The 22,201-nt window shown below is 36.3% G+C and overlaps 1 protein-coding gene across 5 annotated transcripts in view; it reads left to right on the top strand.

Moving 5' to 3' along the window:
* The window catches only part of EPHA6 (EPH receptor A6), a 1,018,620-nt gene that overhangs the window by 84,802 nt on the left and 911,617 nt on the right, over positions 1–22,201 (top strand). For all 5 annotated transcript variants that reach the window (XM_086411211.1, XM_086411193.1, XM_086411202.1 and 2 more), the window contains exon 2: positions 8,741–8,805. In XM_086411211.1, the coding sequence (XP_086267337.1) occupies positions 8,741–8,805 (65 nt within the window). The remainder of the gene's footprint in view (positions 1–8,740; positions 8,806–22,201) is intronic.

Genomic DNA, 22,201 nt, shown 5'->3' with positions numbered 1-22,201 from the left:
TTATAAAATTAATTAATTTATTTTAATTGGAGGCTAATTACAATATTGTCGTGGTTTTTGACATACATTGACATGAATCAGCCATGGGTGTACATGTACTCCCCATCCTGAACCCCCATCCCACCTCCCTCCGCATCCCATCTCTCAGGGTCATCCCAGTGCACCAGCCCTGAGCACCCTGTATCATGAATCCAACCTGGACTGGAGATCTGTTTCACATATAATAATATACATGTTTCAGTGCTATTCTCTCAAATCATCCCACCCACACCTTTTCCCACAGAGTCCAAAAGACTGTTCTTTACATGTGTGTCTCTTTTGCTGTCTCGCACATAGGGTCATCATTACCAACTTTCTAAATGTTTTTAAATTAATATATCTTAAATTTAGTGAAAGGAATATAAAGATTCAATAAATTATCCAAAGGAAAGAAATTAACATTGAGCTTCTTAATGTTGGGTACTTATTACTCTCACATTTAATCCAGTGCTATCAACCTTGTCTTTGTCATTTGATATCTTCTTTTAACTACAATAACATTTTCTTCTCCAACTGTGGTGTTGGAGAAGACTCTTGAGAGTCCCTTGGACTGCAAGGAGATCCAACCAGTCCATTCTGAAGGAGATCAGCCCTGGGATTTCTTTGGAAGGAATGATGCTAAAGCTGAAACTCCAGTACTTTGGCCACCTCATGTGAAGAGTTGACTCACTGGAAAAGACTCTGATGCTGGGAGGGATGGGGGGCAAGAGGAGAAGGGGATGACAGAGGATGAGATGGCTGGATGGCATCACTGACTCGATGGACGTGAGTCTGAGTGAACTCCGGGAGTTGGTGATGGACAGGGCAGCCTGGCGTGCTGCGATTCATGGGGTCGCAAAGAGTCAGACACGACTGAGCAACTGATCTGATCTGATCTGATCTGATCATTTTCTTATAACTTCCAAAGAATGAGTAAAGGGAGCACTAATAAATTAAGAGATATTTTCAGAGAAAGATATGCTAGAGATTTATTTCTGAAAGTTGATAGGGAAATTGTACATAGTTTAACCTATTCTATGCATTATGTTGCTTATTAAATGAAATAAACATTTTAAAACTTTAGTTTGATACCATCAACCTACTACTTTTATGTATTGTTAGTTTATCCAGTTTCTCATTTATTACGATATGAATACATAATTATATTTTCATGTGTAACCCCTAAACAAATCACTGGTGTTAATCTTACCATATTTAAAATCGTGCTAATAAATAAAAAATTATAGATTATTTAGTTTTACTGAAATTAATATTGAGATGGTGTTCTTTTTCTCCCTCAGTTTAGAGTATTTTTGCACTCTAGTAGGGACTAGATCGGAGAAGGCAGTGGCAACCCACTCCAGTACTCTTGCCTGGAAAATCCAATGGACGGAAGAGCCTAGTAGGCTGCAGTCCATGGGGTAGCGAAGAGCCGGACACGACTGAGCGACTTTACTTTCACTTTTCACTTTCATGCATCAGAGAAGGAAACGGCAACCCACTCCAGTGTTCTTGCCTGGAGAATCCTAGGGACTGTGGAGCCTGGTGGGCTGCTGTCTGTGGGGTTGCACAGAGTCGGACACGACTGAAGCAACTTAGCAGCAGCAGCAGCAGCAGCAGGGACTAGATAACTTTTATTTAAAGCCAGCAGGAGGAGCTCTCACCTTGCTGGGTCCAATGTAATTAGTATGCCTGCAAAATCTGAGTTTGTGGGGTTTTTGTCTATGAGCAACTGATAAAATTTAAACATATGTCACATGTAATGGTGTTAAAAATAAAAATAAATCCTTAGTTTTATTTTGATATTAATGCATCCTTCACCTGTCAGGAATGCAAATTTGAAATTTTGCTGTTCTTATGAATTTTTAGAAAGTATGATTGCAGTTTAATGAGGAAGATAAAGCAGTTATGTAAATCTTGTTTCATGAAGCTACTAATAAACAAAAAAGGTGCTCTTAAGGATCTTCACTGTTGTAGATATGTACAGATTTTCTTTTTTGTTGTTTATTTTGAAATGATTATATTTCAGTTTAAAAATTATAAATATTTTAAGAATTGAGCAGCCCAAATATATTTTAAAAAATAATTACCTCAGTTAATTGATTAATTATTTTGACAGTCTATGAAAAAGAAATCTTCATTGGTAGACTTCAATATTAGGGAGTTTTATACTCTGTACTCCAATAAACTCCCTGATTTAAATGTCATGATACCAATAATGCTTCTGTAGAACCCATTGATGAGAAAAGTAGGATATAAACTTATCTAGATTTGGAATCAGGAAAGTAAATGGTGATTTTTCTCTGCATCTACAAAAATAAAAAGAAAAACAAATAATGGAAGTAAGAAAACACTATAAATTTTTAAAGGAGTAGTCTAGCATCGGCTTCCCTGATAGCTTAGTTGGTCTGGTCAAGAATCTGCCTGCAATGCAGGAGATCCTGGTTTGATTCCTGGGTGGGGAAGATCTGCTGGAGAAGGGATAGGCTACCCACTCCAGTATCCTTGAGCTTTGCCTGTGGCTCAGCTGGTAAAGAATCCACCCACAATGCAAGAGACTTGGATTTGATCCCTGTGCTGGGAAGATCCCCTGGAGAAGGGAACGGCTACCCACTCCAGTATTATGGCCTGGAGAATTCCATGGACTGTGTAGCCCATGGGGTTGCAAAGAGTCGGACACGACTGAGTGACTTTCTTACTTCCTTATTCTAGCATGAATCTCCTTGGTTGGAATCACTTTGTGATCCTAGGGAAAATATGTAAGCTCTCTAAGCCTTAGTTTTCTCACCTGTAACTTGAGCATTAAAAAAAAAGAAAGAAAAGAAAAGAATTTATAGGACAGTGTGAGATTCCTTGAAGAAGGAAACATATAAACCATCCTTCCTATATGTATGTGTGCTGTCACTTCAGCCGTATCCAACTCTCTGCGACCCCATGGACTGGAGCCTACCAGGCTCTTCTGTTCATGGGATTTTTGAGGCAAGAATACTGGAGTGGATTACCGTGCTGTTCTCCAGAGAATCTTCCTGACCCAGGGATCAAACCCATGTCTCTTATGTCTCCTGCAGTAGGAGGCAGGTTCTTTATCACTAGCACCAACTGGGAAGCCTATCTGACTGATTTAGTATCATTACTTAATCAGCCTGCTAGGGAAAAAATGCAGAGAAGGCGATGGCACCCAACTCCAGTACTCTTGCCTGGAAAATCCCAGGGATGGGGAAGCCTGGTTAGCTGCTGTCTATGGGGTCGCACAGAGTCAGACACGACGGAAGCGACTTAGCAGCAGCAGCAGCAGGGAAAGAATGAGCTTCCAAGTGGCTTAGTGGTAAAGAATCTGCTGCAACGCAGGAGATGAGACACGGGTTCAATCCACGCAAGGTCCCCTAGAGTAAGAAATGGCAACTCACTCGAGTATTCTTGCCTGGAAAATCCCATTGACAGAGGAGCCTGCTAGGTTCCAGTGTATGGGATCACAAAGAGTCAGACATGAATGATGTATTCCAAAATATAAATGTGTTAAATGAGTAACATTAAATTTTTTAGTGCCCCAAAGTAGATTCTGCTATTACACATTTCTGAATTCTTTTCTATAGTATATTGTTGTTTATTTGCTAAATTGTGTCCTACTCTTTTGTGACCCCATGGATTATAGTCTGCTAGGCTCCTCTGTCCGTGGAATTTCCCGGGCAAGAATACAGGAGTCGGTTGCCATTTCTTTCTCCATTGGCAGGTGGATTCTTTACCACTGACTTGGAGAAGGAAATGGCAACCCACTCCAGTGTTCTTGCCTGGAGAATCTCAGGGACGGGGGAGCTTGTTGGGCAGCCGTCTATGGGGTCGCACAGAGCTGGACATGACTGAAGCAACTTAGCAGCAGCAGCAACATGTATATACCAAAAATAAAATTATATTCATTTGATAACTTAAGCCTGGAGTTTGAATATTTATTATGACTTCAGATTTTTTCTCTAATATGTGAGAGCATTATTTTTATACTGAATGAACCCAAATACCATCAAGTACCATTTTGTGAATTTGCATGTGTGTGTTTATGTGTGTGTGTGTGTGTGTGTGTGTATGCATTGTACTTTCTTTTGCTTGTAGGCTTGTTAGAATTATATGTTAATATGGTGTAAATGAAGCTATAAAGAAGGCCTTTTTAAAAGCTCTAACCCTTTATGTGTGTTTTTTTTTATCTCTTTACATGATATTAGCAGCATTGGAAGTCATTAGCTAAATATATTAATTCATTAAGGACAGAAAATGTTGTAGCCTAATTTGATCATTCCTTCTTCATTTATTAACTCAAATATTTCAATACGATGAATGTTCCTTCATTAACTATTTATTTATTTATAAATAGTTCATATATAAAAAACAAAGTAAGTATTTTATTCTTTTCAGATTTTTTAACAGTTTTTAAAATAATGGCTTCCTAGTGCACTGCAAAATATATTAGTAGGTATATTTTATCATTATGAATGCATTTAAGTATACTTGAAGTGTTTCAGTCCCTTATAGTCATTAATCTTGTGTATGTTCAAATTATCTATTTTTAGCTAGTGGAAGTTTAAGCCAGTTGGTTCTTGAGTCCTTTTTACATGCCCCTAGTAAACACTGATATATTCCTTGATTTGGTGTAAGGACTATAAAACACCACCAACGAAGTAATTTTACAAAACATAAAAAAATAAATGGAACCTTGATCTGGTCAAGCCACTTAATATATCTACCAATTTAAAGAAAATACAGAGAATGGCGAAGTATGTTCAGTGATTTCTCACAAAAGGGAAAATCTAGAATGTGTGATAAAACTACCTTTGTAGGTCAAATTTTTTTCTAGTAAATTTTATTTCATTTAGTGAAAAAGATAACTGACTAGTTAAAACAGCAATGAGATACTATTGTACATCTGTTAGAATGCCTTAAAAAAAAAAAAAAGAAAACTGAATAGTACCAAGATCTGGTAAAGATGTAGAACAATTGGAAAATCATACATTCTACTAAAGGGAATGTAAAACTATACAGCCATTTTGGAAACCAGTTTGACAGTTTCTTAAAAAATAAACATTCTCTATGTAACTCAGTAATTGCTATTTACAATGGAGAAATGAAAACTTCGGTTTGTATAAAAATCTGTACATGAAAATTCATCAGCTAGGGAATTCCATTCTATATAATACTTTTCAGCAATAAAAAGGGACTGAGTGTTCAGTGTATAAATTGATACACATAGTGACATAAATGAATCTCAAATGTGTTATGCTGAGCGAAAGAAAGCAGGCTCAAAAATCATCATATGATGTCATCCTACGTATGATTTCAGTCATTCAACATTCTGGGAAAGTGAAAATCAAGGGAGAAGTCAGATTAATGGTTTCTGGGGATTATTGAGGGGACTGGATTTACCATAAAGGATCACATAGGAAGTTTTGATGGTGATGGAAATATTCTATAGCTTGATTGTAGTGGTAGTTACATGATATTGGAGTTTGTCACAATACCTAGAAATGCTCATTTAAATAGGCTGAATTTTATTGTAAGTAAATCATACCTCAGTAAATCTAACTTAAAAAAAAGGAAAAAGTAGGGGCATATAAAATAAAAAAAAATGAAGAGAACACAACCTCATTGTAATGTATGGACTTATTTAGATCTTGATTTTCTGTTAAAATAAGTTGGGACCATAGGAATATTGAACACTGACTGGATATTTGATGATATTAATTAATACATACTATTTATAGTAATGGATCAAGATATTATAGTTATATTAAGAGGAATCTTTACCTTATATATAAATACTGAAATTTTTACAGATGAAATTAGATGATTACTAGAATTTGCTTCAAAGAAATCTTGCAGTAAGAGTAGGTATGCAAGTATAGATGGAATAAGATTGGCTATAGGTTTGTAACAATTGAGGCAGGGTAATTAATACAATGAGAGTTCATTGTACTGTTTTCTCCATATTTTAAAGTATTTGAGAATTTTGCATAATTAAAATTAAATGATTGCAGCTCAGTTTTACAAATATATGCTTAGTGAATATATTGGAAGAATATTCTGCAATGAGCATGTAGAGTTTATCCTAGAACTTTAAGCAGTGTTTCATACTAAAAATCAATAAAGTATACAGTCATTCAAATAAAAAAAATCTCAGAATCCTTACCATAAACACCAAACAACAGATGCCAAATAACACATTTCCAATGGCACCTTTTTAAACTACTAAAAACCCTCCACTTTCTTAGCTAGATAAAGTAAAACTTGAGATACCAAAGCACTGTTTCTTACTGTTTGGTCCATGACCTTACTGGGGATTTGATGATAGAAGTTAAAAATATGGGTCGTATGTAAAGCTGAAACTCCCAATACTTTGGCCACCTGATGTGAAGGACTGACTCATTGGAAAAGACCCTGATGCTGGGAAAGACTGAAGACAGAAGGAGAAGGGGACAACAGAGGATGAGATGGTTGTATGGTATTACTGACTCGATGGACATGAGTTTGAGCAAGCTCCAGGTGTTGGTGATGGACAGGGAAGCCTGGCATGCTGTAGTCAATGGGGCCTCAAAGAGTCGGACACAACTGAGCAACTGAACTGAACACATTAACTTGGTGGAAACACTACCAAAATACTCCCCAATTGATCTCCATTTATCTTTCTAGACTCATTTCTGTTCTCTTAATTCCCCTAAATATTTTCCACTCCTACTTCCCACTCCAGCAACTGAGAACTAATTTAGTTATAACTCAGTGACTTTATAGAAGGTATTCTTTTTTTTTTAATTTTATTTTATTTTTAAACTTTATTGTATTAGTTTTGCCAAACATCAAAACGAATCCGCCACAGGTATACATGTGTTCCCCATCCTGAACCCTCCTTCCTCCTCCCTCCTCCCTCCCCATACCCTCCCTCTTGGTCATCCCAGTGCACCAGCCCCAAGCAAGGTATTCTAAAATAAATTTGTTTCTCAGCACATGTGATTAAAGACCCCTTCATCATAGCCCAGACCAAACTGCATTTCCTTTATGAAATCATCTCAGACCTCCGTGCCAGCCTTTTTGTTGTTGTTGTTCAGCTGCTAAGTCATGTCTGACTCTGAAACCCCATGGACTACAGCATGCCAGGCTTCCCTGTCCTTCACTATTTCCCAGAATTTGCTCAAACTCATATCTACTGTGTTGATGATGCCATCCAACCATCTCATCCTCTGTTGTCCCTTTCTCCTCCCGCCTTCACTCTTTCCCAGCATCAGTGTCTTTTCCAGTGAATCAGTTCTTTGCATCAAGTGGCCAAAGTATTGGAGATTCAGCTTTAGCACCAGTCCTTTCAATGAATATTCAGAGTTGACTTCCTTTAGGATTGATTGGTTTGATCTCCTTGCAGTCCAAGCGACTCTCAAGGGTCTTCTCCAGCACCACAGTTTGAAAGCATCAATTCTTGGGTGCTCAACCTTCTTTAAGGCCCAACTCTCATATCCATTCAGACTTAGCCTAATTTAATTGTTAAGCTATTGTATAGTCTACAATTTTAGACTTTAAGAGAATATGTCCTGATTATTTGTTTTTATGTCTTCCCAACCAGATTATGAGTTACTTTTGGTCAGGGAAAAAGGTATATGTTTTTTGTTTTGGCTTTTACTTCCTTTAGCAGTAAGTATACTAGCACATACAATAAAAAGATATGAGTTTATTCAAAATGAGTTGCCAGTCATATACAAGACAACACAGAAAGAAAATATACAGACCTGCTTTAAATTTTTTCTTTCTTTAATATGGTAAAAAAAGAGACTATTTTTATAAATGAGAGGGAAAGAAAGGTAGTCATTTCACTGTTGGTCTGCAAAGTGGCCCCATACTCACATGGGGCAAGGACAGAGCAAAGGAAGGAGCAGATCACTCCAGATTGGTAGGTGGCAGGTTTAATAAGTAGTCTTATATGTACAAGACTTGTTTTGTGCAGCTGCCAAACAAGTAGGCCTCTACCCCTTGACCACCAGAGTCCTAGAGGTCTCAACAGGGTTTAGTCATATGCACAGTACAGATAGTTTCAGCAGCACCTTACCCTCTCAAGGCTCTGCCCTTAGAACAGCTACCGCTGTGGGAATGATAGGAAGAGTGTACATTCTAAGGACAGGTGAGGAGCTCAAGAGCCTCCCATCCATTGGTCAGGTCCTGCTTATAGGTCATCTGGTGGTTGTATTTCTCGCTTACCTCTTCCAACATTTATCATTTTTACTAAAAATGACTGTGTTAGTTCTGTTATTCCATTTCATTTAGTGTTGTTAAGCACACGTTTCTTATTTTAAAATTAATGTATAACTACCACATTCATTTTATATTTACCTAGTGGCTCAGCTGATAAAGAATCCACCAGCAATGCGGGAGACCTAGGTTTGATCCCTGGGTTGGGAAGATCCCCTGGAGAAGGGAACAGCTACCCACTCCAGTATTCTGGCCTGGAGAATTTCATGGACTGTATAGTCCCTGGGGTCACAAAGAGTCAGACACAACTGAGCGACTTTCACTTTCACTATAATTATTATATATTAAGCTTTAGTATTTATAAATAATTTTACCTAAGTCATGCAACTTATTAAAGCTAATTCAAAGAATAATAATAAAGGTAGTTGACAGTGATTTAAATAACTAGTTTCTACTTACGTCAATTAAGAAGTTCATGCAAGAATTTTTTTTGTTGTTTATTTGCTTCCAGTTGTGTTGCTTGATACAACAACTGTGCTGGGAGAGCTAGGATGGAAAACATATCCATTAAATGGGGTAAGTTTAAATATCTTTCAAAATTGTTATTCTGCTGGGTTTTTAGGGTGTATTATAATAGTTAAAATTGTTCAATGTTTTAAGTATGAATTTCAGCATAAAACTTAAATCCTATGGAAAAGATTAAAATACAATTAAAGCTAGTAATCAGTGGAATGATATATAAAAATGCTTTCTTCTAAATTAGTAATTGTTCTTTAATATATTGTTTATATATAGTAGTATTAGAATAGTGCCCATATAAATATTTTCTTTAAAAATAAATGTTTTCTGTGTATATGTTAAATTTGGTAACCTCATTGAATATTTGTATGTAAACAACTTTAGATTATCGTAGCATAAGTCAATTTTACAGATGCCATTTGGTGTTCATTAGGAAATATGAATCTTCTAAAGTACTATGCATCTTTTGAACTTTTCAAAAAGGAACATATGGTTAGATTTTTGTTAGCAGAGTGTAGTTGCTTTTGAAAGGCTTATAAGGGTGTATAATTTACTAAGTACAGTTTTGCAGGTATTGACATCATTTTAGCTATGGTTGTACTTGACTTTTTACATGTTTTGATATATTTTGCCTCATTTTCACATTTAGTTTATTTCTACATTTTTTATTTAAAGCTAAAATAAAAGGGTGATTTGTGATGCTTTTTACCTTGATTTTGTCTGTTAAAACAAATCTTCAACAATGGAGGCAGTCAGTTGTTTCTAGATATACTTGGATTAGCTTTTGTTCCTTTTCTTAGGAATTGTATTTTTCTCATTCATGACATTCTCCCTGATACTATTCTACATTGCTTTTTTCTGTTATATTTATAAATTTAAATCTGAGAGAAGTTGACCCAAATTTTTTTGTTTTTAGAATCATTAGAATAATGCTATTTGAGTTTGACCTTTATGTCAGGAGTTATTCAACAGTCATTCATTAAATTTTTATTTTCAAATAAAAATTCCTGTAAGAGTTTAATCTTTCTTTGTTTAACAGGTTTTTTGTTTCTTTAGATTTGTTTGTTTATAACCTGTGTTTGTACTATTTCTGAAGTTTTAATCTAATAGAGTTCTTGTCAAGCCATTTGTGAGAATGTGTCTTTTAAACTAAGATTATGCTTGTACCTTCATTATCTTATTTTCATTAAAATGAATATGCATCAGTATTCATTGAATGTAGTTAGTATATTAATCACAGTTACTTTGAAGTGAATAAAGCTTCTTTTCCAGAATATCTTTCCAAGATATATATCTTTTTCTCAGTAGATGAAGTAACTTATAAAGACTTACAAATGATTAAGTAGTCTATAAGCCCCACTTTTTCATTTTCTGAATAAAATGACAATGTTAGCAGTCATACTATCACTGATTTTATGTAATCATAGCCAAAGAATCATATGAGGAACAGCAGGAGTTGTGCCCCTGCTCTGGTGAGTGTGTTTGGCTTGATCACAGGGCTGCATTTCGTAATGCAAAGTGGTAACTAGGAGACATAGGGACTTACAGAGTTACAAATAAACTTACTACTATCATTCTTGTAATGATTTTGTCATAGGTGTTATGAATTAGGAATTTTCTATGTCTGGTTTATTATATAAAGAGAGGGCAGAGTTGTCTGAAAAATTATGTTTATTTCATAGTTTTCTATTTGCCAGACACTGCTCTGAGAATTTTATCTTTTATTTTTCACAATGGCCCTATGAGATTTGTCTTAGTTCCATTTCCCTGTAGGAGAAACCCAGTATTAAGGAGAATAAGGAACAAAAGATATCAAGAATTTATAGGCCAGGTAGTGAGTGATGTACTTCAATACATGCTGCATTATTTCTGACTCTAGTGCCTGTATACTTATGATGGCCCTGCAAACAGAGGAGGATTGGAAACTATGAAAAGCCAGTTACTTACGTGTGCTATTTGCATAATTGATTCAGATTTTTTTATCCCCTTGATAAACATACTGCTAAACTGAAATGTGCATTTTGGGCGCCAACCAAGAATGAGCAGGCAAAGAGAGAAAGAAGAAGGAAAAAACTACAGTAGAAAATAAATATGATAGAGTAAGGTAGCAAAGGAAAAGATGGTTAAAAATTCATTGAGCATTTTACCACATGCTAGGCTTTGTTCAAAGCACTTTACTCACATGAGTCCTAGAAATCAAGTATAAATTTTCTCTATTGAAAGATGTGAACCTGAGGTACATTAAATAACTTCTACATGGTCACAGAGCGAGGAAGTAATTCAGCAAAATTTCTAAGCCAAACATATTTTAATCTTCACATGTATCTGTGGTCATTTCACAGCTCACTGCTTTTTATTTAAGATTCTGCCAAGTAAAGATAAAGGGCAATGACCAATACATATAGACTACAGAGGGAAAAGTAATACAAGGATTCAGACGTTAAAAAGTAACCTGAATACTCAATTACCTTGGGATATCACTGATGGGATAAGCTATATTACTTTTAGATTATCACCCAGATAATAATGCATATATGGACAATGTCAGCAGTAGGATTTCTTGAAAATTGGAGCACATGGACATATTTTGTAAGAGATATGGACAAAGCTTCATGAATTAGATAAAGGTGAATCAAGGGAAATAGTAAAATGGATAGACATTAGTAAATTTTAAAGAAAATACACAACTTAAGTTTCTCTTTTAATGAAGAGAATAGGTTACTGACAAGATTGGAGCTTTCATTTCAGTCGATCAGTCGTGTCCGACTCTCTTCGACCCCATGGACTACAGCATGCCAGGCTTCCCTTGTCCATCCCCAACTCCCAGAGCTTGCTCAAACTCATGTCTATCACTTTGGTGGTGCCATCCTACCATCTCATCCTCTAATGTCGCCTTGTCCTCCCGCCTTCAGTCTTTCCCAGCATCAGGGTCTTTTCCAGTGAGTTGGTTCTTCACATCAGGTGGCCAAAATATTTGAGTTTCAGCTACAACATCAGTCTTCCAATGACTATTCAGGACCAATTTCCTTTAGGATTGACTGGTTTGATCTCTGTGCAGTCCAAGGGACTCTCAAGAGTCTTCTCCAACACCACAGTTCAAAAGCATCAATTCTTCAGCACTCAGCTTTCTTTATAGTCCAACTCTCACATACATACATGACTACTGGAAAAACCATAGCTTTGACTAGATGGGCCTTTGTTGGCAAAGTAATGTCTCTGCTTTTGAATATGCTGTCTAGATTGGTCATAACTTTTCCTCCAAGGAAAAAAATGTCCTAATTTCATGCCTGCAATCACCATCTGCAGTGATATTGGAGCCTCAAAAAATAAAAGTTTCTGACTGTTTCCATTGTTTCCCCATCCATTTGCCAGGAAGTGATGGGACCAGATGCCATGATCTTAGTTTTCTGAATGTTGAGTTTTAAGCCAACTTTTTCACTCTTTCACTTTCATCAAGAGGCTCTTTAGTTCTTCTTCACTTTCTGCCATTAGGATGTTGTCACCGGTGTATCTGAGATTATTGATATTTCTCCTGGCAATCTTGATTCCAGCTTGTGTGTCATTGAGCTCGGCATTCTGCATGAATAGAGCTTTACTTGGTGCTATTTATAGGTTAAAACAAGTGAGTAGATAAGTAGAAAGGGTGGAAAAACTTTGAGCCATGGTAATTTGAATGGCCATTTTAACTAAAGTTGCCTTTTCTCAGAGATACTACTTAAGTTGGTTTTACAAATATGTAAAGACAACTAGATGATGTATTTGACAATCTTTTGACATAAAGCATATCTGGTGTTTTTCTGAATGAAGTATTTCCTAGGAATAACTTTTAAATTGATAAGATTTTCTTCATTTAAAGAAATTAACTAAGAAATATTTTTGAAATATATAATGTATGATTTACATTATAAATCATATAAAATATGTGACAGTAAATTATCTCATACTGGTTTTATTTTTTATTCTTTTTTTTTAACTTAAAATGCCCATTTTACCCATAGTAACATACCGACTGATGTTGTTACAGTAGTAGGCATTCATCTTTTGCCTGTAAAGAAAACCATTTCAGGTTATTTGAATAAAACTTAAGCACCGTTGGTTAGCAGATATGAAAAATAGATGAGTAATCTTGAGCAAATGATTCTTTAGGCTTTCAAAAATGAAAAAATATATATATTTATTCTGAAATGCTTGTCAACTCATTTTTGCCAATATTGAAATATACTTTAAAAAAAGTTATGTCCTGAATTCCATTTAACAAGTTGCTATTTTACATTCTTGGAGTTAGGTACTCTTGTGAAGTTTAGAAATAATGTCTTCACAATATTATTGCCAATGAGAGTATATTGAGGTAATACTCAGTATTGTTGTGTGAAAGAATAATAAAGGGAGGAATGAATTCTGGTCAAGAAGAATTGGTTGTAGGAAGTAACATATCAGTAACATATCAGCTCTTTCTTATACATTGAAGGAATCACAGGTGGGCTGGAAGAGAGAGTAGAAGCACCTTTTAGGAAAAGAAAATTACTTGAAGACAGGCACACTATTCTTAAATGTGTGCATTAGGTTCCAAATAGGAAAAGGAGTACATCAAGGCTGTATATTGTCACCCTGATTATTTAACTTATATGCAGAGTACATCATGAGAAACACTGGGCTGGAAGAAACACAAGCTGGAATCAAGATTGCCGGGAGAAATATCAATAACCTCAGATATGCAGATGACACCACCCTTATGGCAGAAAGTGAAGAGGAACTAAAAAGCCTCTTGATGAAAATGAAAGAGGAGAGTGAAAAAGTTGGCTTAAAGCTCAACATTCAAAAAACGAAGATCATGGCTTCTGGTCCCATCACTTCATGGGAAATAGATGGACAAACAGTGGAAACAGTGTCAGACTTTATTTTTGGGGCTCCAATATCACTGCAGATGGTGACTGCAGCCACGAAATTAAAAGATGCTTACTCCTTGGAAGGAAAGTTATGTCCAACCTAGATAGCATATTGAAAAGCAGAGATTACTTTGCCAACAAAGGTCCATCTAGTCAAGGCTATGGTTTTTCCTGTGGTCATGTATGGATGTGAGAGTTGGACTGTGAAGAAGGCTGAGTGCTGAAGAATTGATGCTTTTGAACTGTGGTGTTGGAGAAGACTCTTGAGAGTCCCTTGGACTGCAAGGAGATCCAAGCAGTCCATTCTGAAGGAGATCAGTCCTGGGTGTTCTTTGGAAGGAATGATGCTAAAGCTGAAACTCCAATACTTTGGCCAGCTCACACAAAGAGTTGACTCATTGGAAAAGACTCTGATGCTGGGAGGGATTGAGGGCAGGAGGAGAAGGGGACGACAGAGGATGAGATGGCTGGATGGCATCACTGACTTGATGGACATGAGTTTGAGTGAACTCCGGGAATTGGTGATGGACAGGGAGGCCTGACGTGCTGCAATTCATGGGGTCACAAAGAATCAGACATGACTGAGCGACTGAACTGAACTGAACTGAAGAATATTTTGTGTGGCTGAAGGGAAGAGATGTGGTGGATAGTGAGTGAAAGCTGCTCAGTCGTGTCTGCCTCTTTGCCACCCCATGTACTATACAGCCCATGGAATTCTCCAGGCCAGAATACTGGAGTGGGTAGCTGTTTCCTTCTCCAGGGGATCTTCCCAACCCAGGAATCAAACCCAGGTCTCCCACATTGTGGGTGGATTCTCTACCAGCTGAGCCACAAGGAAAGCCAAAGAATACTGGAATGAGCTGCCTATCCCTTATCCAGGGGATCTTCCAGACCAGGGATCCAAGTGGAGTCTCCTGAATTGGAGGTGGATTCTTTACCAGCTGAGCTAATAGGGAAGCCATTTACATAAGCTTTTTAAAATATAAAGTGACAGTAGGAAGCAGTGTGACAGGTTTCCTCTGTTACTTATAAACTGGTTTAGAAGGCAGTCCCCAGAATTCTAGTAATGCTGTGGAAATATTACCATTTTAATTTACAACCAGGATAAGCTGCATTCGGCTAGGAGCCAAGGGATCTCAGTTCTAGTTGCCATCTTGCACCATGTGATCCTGAATACTCTCAACTTCTGAAATCAGAAACCTCATGACAAAAGGAAAGGGGGTGAATCAGGCCATCCTAGATATCCTTTCCAGTTCTGTACTTTGTAATTCTGTGAAATCAGAGAAGTATGTCCCAGGCTGTTTGGGATCAGGGATTTGAGAACCTAAGTTCATGTACTTTTAATCTTCATACTTCTTTATTGAGTCCTGTTCTTATTAAATGTATTTCCACATTCATGTATTTAAGTATATTTAAATAGTCTCTCCATCATTAGCAAAAAAAAAAACAAAAAAACATTTCTCAAGAATGTACTTTTCGTTTAGCTATTTCGTAAAAGACTTTGAATTTCAGTGTCTGAATTGATTTCTATATTGTGTATCTCAAACCCAGTAAGTAGAAATAAAAGTAAAACTTTCTGAATTCTCTTGAACAGTCAAAAATTATTGAAGCTTTCTTTTGTTTAAGACAATAATATAAATACTTGGAAGTGAAAGACAACTTGGAAAATTGTTAAGAAATAATGTTCAAAATATAGGCTTTATTGATATGTTGAGAACAGAGTGAAATTGAATAACTGTACTTATAAAGAGAATAGAGCTTGGTTTTAGAAAAGAATGAATACATCAGTGAATTGGGGAACCAGTGGTTATAATTCTTAACACTGTGCTCTCACTCTCTGATGTTAAGTGTTTTATATCTACATAATTAAAATCTGTTAATAACTTTATCCTGTAAATGTCCTTTCTATCCTTTGTCTGTCAGTATACTACACTAAGGTGGTAAAATGATGATCAGGTAGAGTAGCTAACAAAGTGTCATGATAATCAGTGAAAGAATGCTACATGAATAAAAAATTTTGTGCAGCACTATAGAAGTTACCTGAATACAATCAAAGTGTTTTCATAAATATTAAGTATAGGCAGTTGCCCTGGGTTTTCTATTTTCTATTAGTAACTAATAACTGGTTAATACTAAATTTTACTATGTGCAAAACTGAAGAAGCTATTTCAGTTTTGAAAGTCGCCTGAGAGGGAGACAGATAGTTTTTAAGAAGTCATGTTATTTACATGCTAATAAGAGAAAAGAAACACAAAAGACATAGCTCATGCAATAACTTTGTACAAAATAAGCAATTAAAAAATATGTATCTTGTGAGTTCTCATAATCTGAAAATGTATGAAATAAAATTATATAAGTTTTCTTGACACATTAACTCTCAGGTTTACTCCTTTTCTTTGATGCTTTTATTTACTCAATTTATTTTTAACAAATAAAACTGTAGATGAAAAGGAATACAATAAGAGGGTATATTAGTTAAATTTGACGTTCAAATCCTTAATATCCTTTATATATCAGTCCCTGTTCAGTGCCACACAACAGTAGGAGTTTGTCATATTGGGGCATCTTGTCTCAATATTAACTCTTACTAATAAAAAGTAACTGCTATTAACCAGAAAAATAAAAAAGCTTTCATGATTAAAACCTTATATTGTTTTCCTTGAGACTTAGTAGTTATATTTGATACTTCTTAAACTTTAATAGCCATGTGGCTTTTTTGTTTTAATACTGTAATTGAAAAGGTAATGTTTTTGGGTAGCTACATTATGGCTATTAAAGGTATACATACTTAATAAAACCTGATAGTTAAAGCATAGTATTTTATAATATAATTCCATAAAATAGTATACAATTTAAACCTAAAATTATATATACTTAATGTGGATGGAAAAATTAGATTTTTAAGCATTCTATTGACTCACCTGAAATATTTTCACCATTTATTTTTATTTATAGTAATATTTTTAGTGAGGAAATGAAATATTTGCTTGTTCTGGATTTTTTTCCCCACTCTCCTCTTTTGGCTACTACTGTATGCATATAGATCAGATCTAGTTTACAAGGTTGAATGGACACAGATTTATGCACTTCAGTATTCAAAATCCAATTTCCCTTTCAACAGTAAAGTAAGCTTTAACAAAGTTTTAAGAGAAAACTGAATATTAGGAGGAAGAAAAAGTGCTATTGGATAGTAAGCTGCATTTTATATTAACTATGACAGATATTAGAAAACTTTCTCAGATGCCAAACATTGGTTTCAAATGTGTATTATATGTATTTCATACATGCGTGACATAGATGATCATTAGGGTTTGAATAATGTAAGGCCATAGAAGATATGTGATCTTATCTGTTAAATATAGTGAATTAGTTTTAGGAAATTTACTCTGAGATAGGAAAATAGGGATAAGTCATTCATGCCTAGATGAAAGTTATGAGTGAACCTAGCATTTCAATTACTAATGATTCTTATATTGAAAAAAATTAATGATTTTTATAATAAAAGAGACATATTACAATTAAACTGTGTAGAAAGATAGTTTATCCCATATATCAGATCCTATTATTTTCTAATATCATTGTTCCTAAGTTGAAAAATCAAAGTAGAATGTGTTGACAATAGAGAATAGAATACCTAATAGTTAATTTATGCATTTCATATAGGAAGAACCAATTTATTATAGTACCTGATTTTAGTGCTGCATTTTTTTATACATTTTATATTACATTGAAATTATCCAAAAATACATGTATGTGTTTGAATTCTGAGAATAAAAGCTTTAGAGATAATTTAATGTTAAAAATGGATGTCAGTTGTTCTTCTCAAAACTGATACCTAAATAGTTCTTTTCTCTGAGAAATTTAACAATGTATATGGTAGTTTTCTAAATGTCTATCAGATTAATTTCAATCATATTGTTTCACATTTGAAAGAAATTACTTTTCAGTTTCAAAAGTTTCCATTGTCCTAGCCTGGCTCTCAGAGATTCTTGCCTCAGTTATTCCCAGTCTGCTAATGAGCCACTTAGAGAAAATTCTTCATTTTCCATTATATTGTTCTTGATCGCTACCATTACTATTTGATTTGTTCTTAAGATTTCCATCTCTTTGGTTATTACATTATCCCTCTGTTCTTTGCTGTTGTCTAAGTTACCACTAAAGCCCTTAGCATATCATAGATTTTAATAATTCCTGGTCTGATAATTCGAACATTTGTGCCGTGCCTGACTCTGGTTCTGATGTTTCTTCTCTTTAAACAGTGATTTTTTTCTGTCAGTACATCTTTTAAATTTTAATTGAAAGGTGGAGATGATATCTGGGTAAAAGGAATTAAGGTAACTAGGCCTTTAGTAAAGTATTGGTAATGTGTGGGGGAAAGGAAAGTATTGTACAGTCCTATAATTAAGTCTAAGTCTTTTGGTGAGCCTGTATCTCTGGACTATGAAGGATTCTCAATTTTAATTTCCCTCATTAAGTAGACAAGATGGCTAGAGGTAGCTGAAGTTGGGTTTCTCCCTCCCCTACACAGAAGTCTGGAACTCCTTGAAACTGGATATTTTCCTTTTCTCGAGTAGGTTGCTGCTGCTGCTGCTGCTGCTGCTAAGTCACTTCAGTCATTAACTTCAAGCCAGCTTCTGTCCAGAATTCTTTAAGGCCATTAATTACCTGTATAAGGAAAAGGACTTAACTCTAATGCAGATAGCCAATGCTATACTATGCTATGCTAAGTCACTTCAGTCATGTCCGACTCTGTGCGACCCCATAGACGGCAGCCCACCAGGCTCCCCCGTCCCTGGGATTCTCCAGGCAAGAACACTGGAGTGGCTTGCCATTTCCTTCTCCAATGCATGAAAGTGAAAAGTGAAAGTGAAGTCCCTCAGTCGTGTCCGACTCTTAGCGACCCCATGGACTACAGCCTACCAGGCTCCTCCGTCCATGGGATTTTCCAGGCAAGAGAACTGGAGTGGGGTGCCATTGCCTTCTCCGCCTCGAGTAGGTTAGACTCTGTTAAAACCCCAGATCCCAGCAGGCAGTTAGGGCCCTGGTAAAGTACTTTCTCCCCAGGGCAGGCCTTGTTAAGACAAACCAAATGATCTGGCATATTTCAAAGGGATTAATTTACATTTTCAACTATTATCAATATTGTATATTTAGAAGTGGCTGAAACCTTTTTTTATAGAGTTTAACAAATTATGATTATGCTTAATTTTCTCTGCCTTCTGGTTTTATACAAAGAACTTTCTGAATTTTTCACTTTCTCATCAGTTCAATCACTACTGGTAGTAGATGGTTTTATTTTTAACTCCATTTAATCTAAAAATGAATCAAGCTTATATGCCTTTGATTGCATGACGTTACTACTGTTATTCTGTCAATAAAGCAGGACTTCGGAGTTTCTCATGAGGCAGTTTGAATAGTAGACCATGACACACCCAAGAGCTTGTCAAAATTTAACTCCACATATCTTGACTTCACAGGAGACCTAATAAAATCCTCCCCCAAAACATTCAAATTATTGCCATGAGTCTGCACTAAGAACTGTACTTAAGCATTTTATATATTTTTCATTTAATCCAAATAATATCTTTGTGAAGTAAGTATTATTAGCACCATTTTACAAATAAAAAAAAACCGAACCTGAGAAAAGTTACATCACCTGCCCAAGTGTCTAGTGACATTTGCTGCTGCTGCTGCTGCTAAGTCGCTTCAGTCATGTCCTACTCTGTGCAACCCCAGAGACAGCAGCCCACCAGGCTCCACTGTCCCTGGGATTCTCCAGGCAAGAACACTGGAGTGGGTTGCCATTTCCTTCTCATGATATTAAAACCAGGGTCACTCAGTCTCAAAGCCAGGATTGTTAGACATTCAGGGTACCATGAATTGATGTTCAACATTGTGATTGGTGCTATGGAGAATGTAAAATAATCTATACATTTACTCAAGTGCAGTCTTAACCTAGTTATAGTGTTATTACAATGATACCGATTTTGTGTCAAAAGATATGTGGTTATTGGAAAGTGCTAAAACATAGATTAACTCATCTTTGAAGGGCAAAGGATATCCAAAGCTAAAAATGGTTACTTATTAAGTATAGTCATTTAGTCAGTGGCATAACAATATTTGGTGCATATTTATATTTACATTTTTTTTTCTCTTAGAAAAGAACTAAAGAAATATTCCTCTAGTGTATTTCTTTGGAGTCTATTCTTTCATGTTTTATTGTTAATAACTACATCTTACATGTATTTGTTATTGACTGTAAGTTAAAGAGTAAAATAGAGTTCAGTTCAGTTCAGTCACTCAGTTGTGTCCAACTCTTTGCAACCCTAAGGACTGCAGCACACAAGGCTTCCTTGTCCATCACCAACTCCCAGAGCTGGCTCAAACTCATGTCCATCGAGTCAGTGATATCATCCAACCATCTCATCCTCTGTCCTCCCCTTCTCCTCCTGCCTTCAATCTTTCCCAGCATCAGGATTTTTTCCAATGAATCAGTTCTTCACATCAGGTGGCCAAAGTATTGGAGTTTCAGCTTCAGCATCAGTATTTCCAATGAATATTCAGGCCCAATTTCCTTTAGGATTGACTGGTTGGATCTCCTTGCAGTCCAAGGGACTCTTAAAAGTCTCCTCCAACACCACAGTTCAAAAGCATCGATTGTTTGGTTCTCAGCTTCTTTATAGTCCAACTGTCACATCCTTACATGACTACTGGAAAAACTATAGCTTTGACTACACGGACCTTTGTTGGCAAAGTAATGTCTCTGCTTTTTAATATGTGGTCTAGGTTGATCATAGGTTTTCTTCCAAGAAGCAAGTGTCTTTTAATTTCATGGTTGCAGTCACCATCTGTGGTGATTTTGGAGCCCCCCAAAATAAAGTCTGCCACTATTTCCATTGTTTTTCCATCTATTTGCCATGAAGTGATGGGACCAGATGCCCATAAAATATAGTATTCAGTTCAGTTCAGTCGCTCAGTCGTGTCTGACTCTTTGAGACCCCATGAATCGCAGCACGCCAGGACTCCCTGTCCATCACCAACTCCCAGAGTTCACTGAGACTCACGTCCATCGAGTCAGTGATGCCATCCAGCCATCTCATCCTCTGTCGTCCCCTTCTCCTCCTGCCCCCAATCCCTCCCAGCATCAGAGTCTTTTCCAATGAATCAGCTCTTCGCATGAGGTGGCCGAAGTATTGGAGTTTCCGCTTCAGCATCATTCCCTCCAAAGAAATCCCAGGGCTGATCTTCAGAATGGACTGGTTGGATCTCCTTGCAGTCCAAGGGACTCTCAAGAGTCTTCTCCAACACCACAGTTCAAAAGCATCAATTCTTCGGTGCTCAGCCTTCTTCACAGCCCAACTCTCACATCCATACATGACCACAGGAAATATAGTGTAGTCCAACCCAAAACCCAAAACTCCCTTATCGAAATAAGTATATTAGAAATGTTACAGACATTAGATAACACAACTAGGTAAATGTTGATTAGTTGCTAATTCCTGTTTGACTCTTTTGTAACCCTATGGACTGTAGCCCACCAGGCTCCTCCCTCTATGTAATTTCTGAGGCAATAATACTGGAGTGGGTTGCCATTTCTTTCCCCAAAGGATCTTTCCCACTCAGGGATCGAACCTGCATCTCCTGCATTGGTAGGTGGATTCTTTACCACTGAGCCATCTAGGAAACCCAGAGAAATTTTAGAGTTTGTCCTTCTCATGCCATCTTCTTAGTAAATTAACCAAGAGGCATATTGAAGATTCTCCACTATGGTTAGTGCCTGGATGCCATGTTCCCTCAACTGTAACTTAATGGGACAAAGGTAGACACTTGATCAAAAGACATCTAATTAATGGCTTATCAGCTACCTGTCACCTCTCGTATATGTTTTCCATAAATGGCTAAATCAATCAAATTGTTTTTTAAGAATTTAGGGTTTCTAAGTTCAGAGCTGAAGAGAATTACAATCAGAAACTTGTGCCATAAAGATACACTTAAAGATTCATGCGTGAAAAAGTAGAGCAGAGGAGTTCTGATAAACCAAAGTCATGTGCAAGTAAATGTTCTAAGAGAGTGAAAAAGAAAATAAAACAGCAGTTAAAGGGCAACCAGTCAGTCATAAGAGGAGCATGGAGAACGTAGCACATGCAGAGAAAAATCATGAGAAAATAACAGAGTGGGGTAGTCAGTACTCCTGGAGCTGACTAGGTTGCTGCTAAATCTCCAAGCCTAGTTCTTTAATATTCTTAAAATAAGTCCAGGTTCGATGCACGATACTGGATGCTTGGGGCTAGTGCACTGGGACGACCCAGAGGGATGGTATGGGGAGGGAGGAGGGAGGAGGGTTCAGGATGGGGAACACATGTATACCTGTGGTGGATTCATTTTGATATTTGGCAAAACTAATACAATTATGTAAAGTTTAAAAATAAAATAAAATAAAAATTATATTTGCATGAATTACCAAATTGTAAAGGCAGATTGTAAACTTGATGATGATGATGACTACAATGATGATGAGAAAAAATAGGAGACAGCAGTATATTAAATTCAACCAAGAAATGTGAAAA

The sequence above is a fragment of the Bos grunniens genome, chromosome 1 (genome assembly GCF_055505025.1).
Source record: "Bos grunniens cultivar Pamir isolate PY7600 chromosome 1, Bosgru_T2T1.0, whole genome shotgun sequence".
In the NCBI taxonomy this organism is placed as follows: domain Eukaryota; kingdom Metazoa; phylum Chordata; class Mammalia; order Artiodactyla; family Bovidae; genus Bos; species Bos grunniens.
This window is presented reverse-complemented; position numbering and strand designations above follow the sequence as displayed.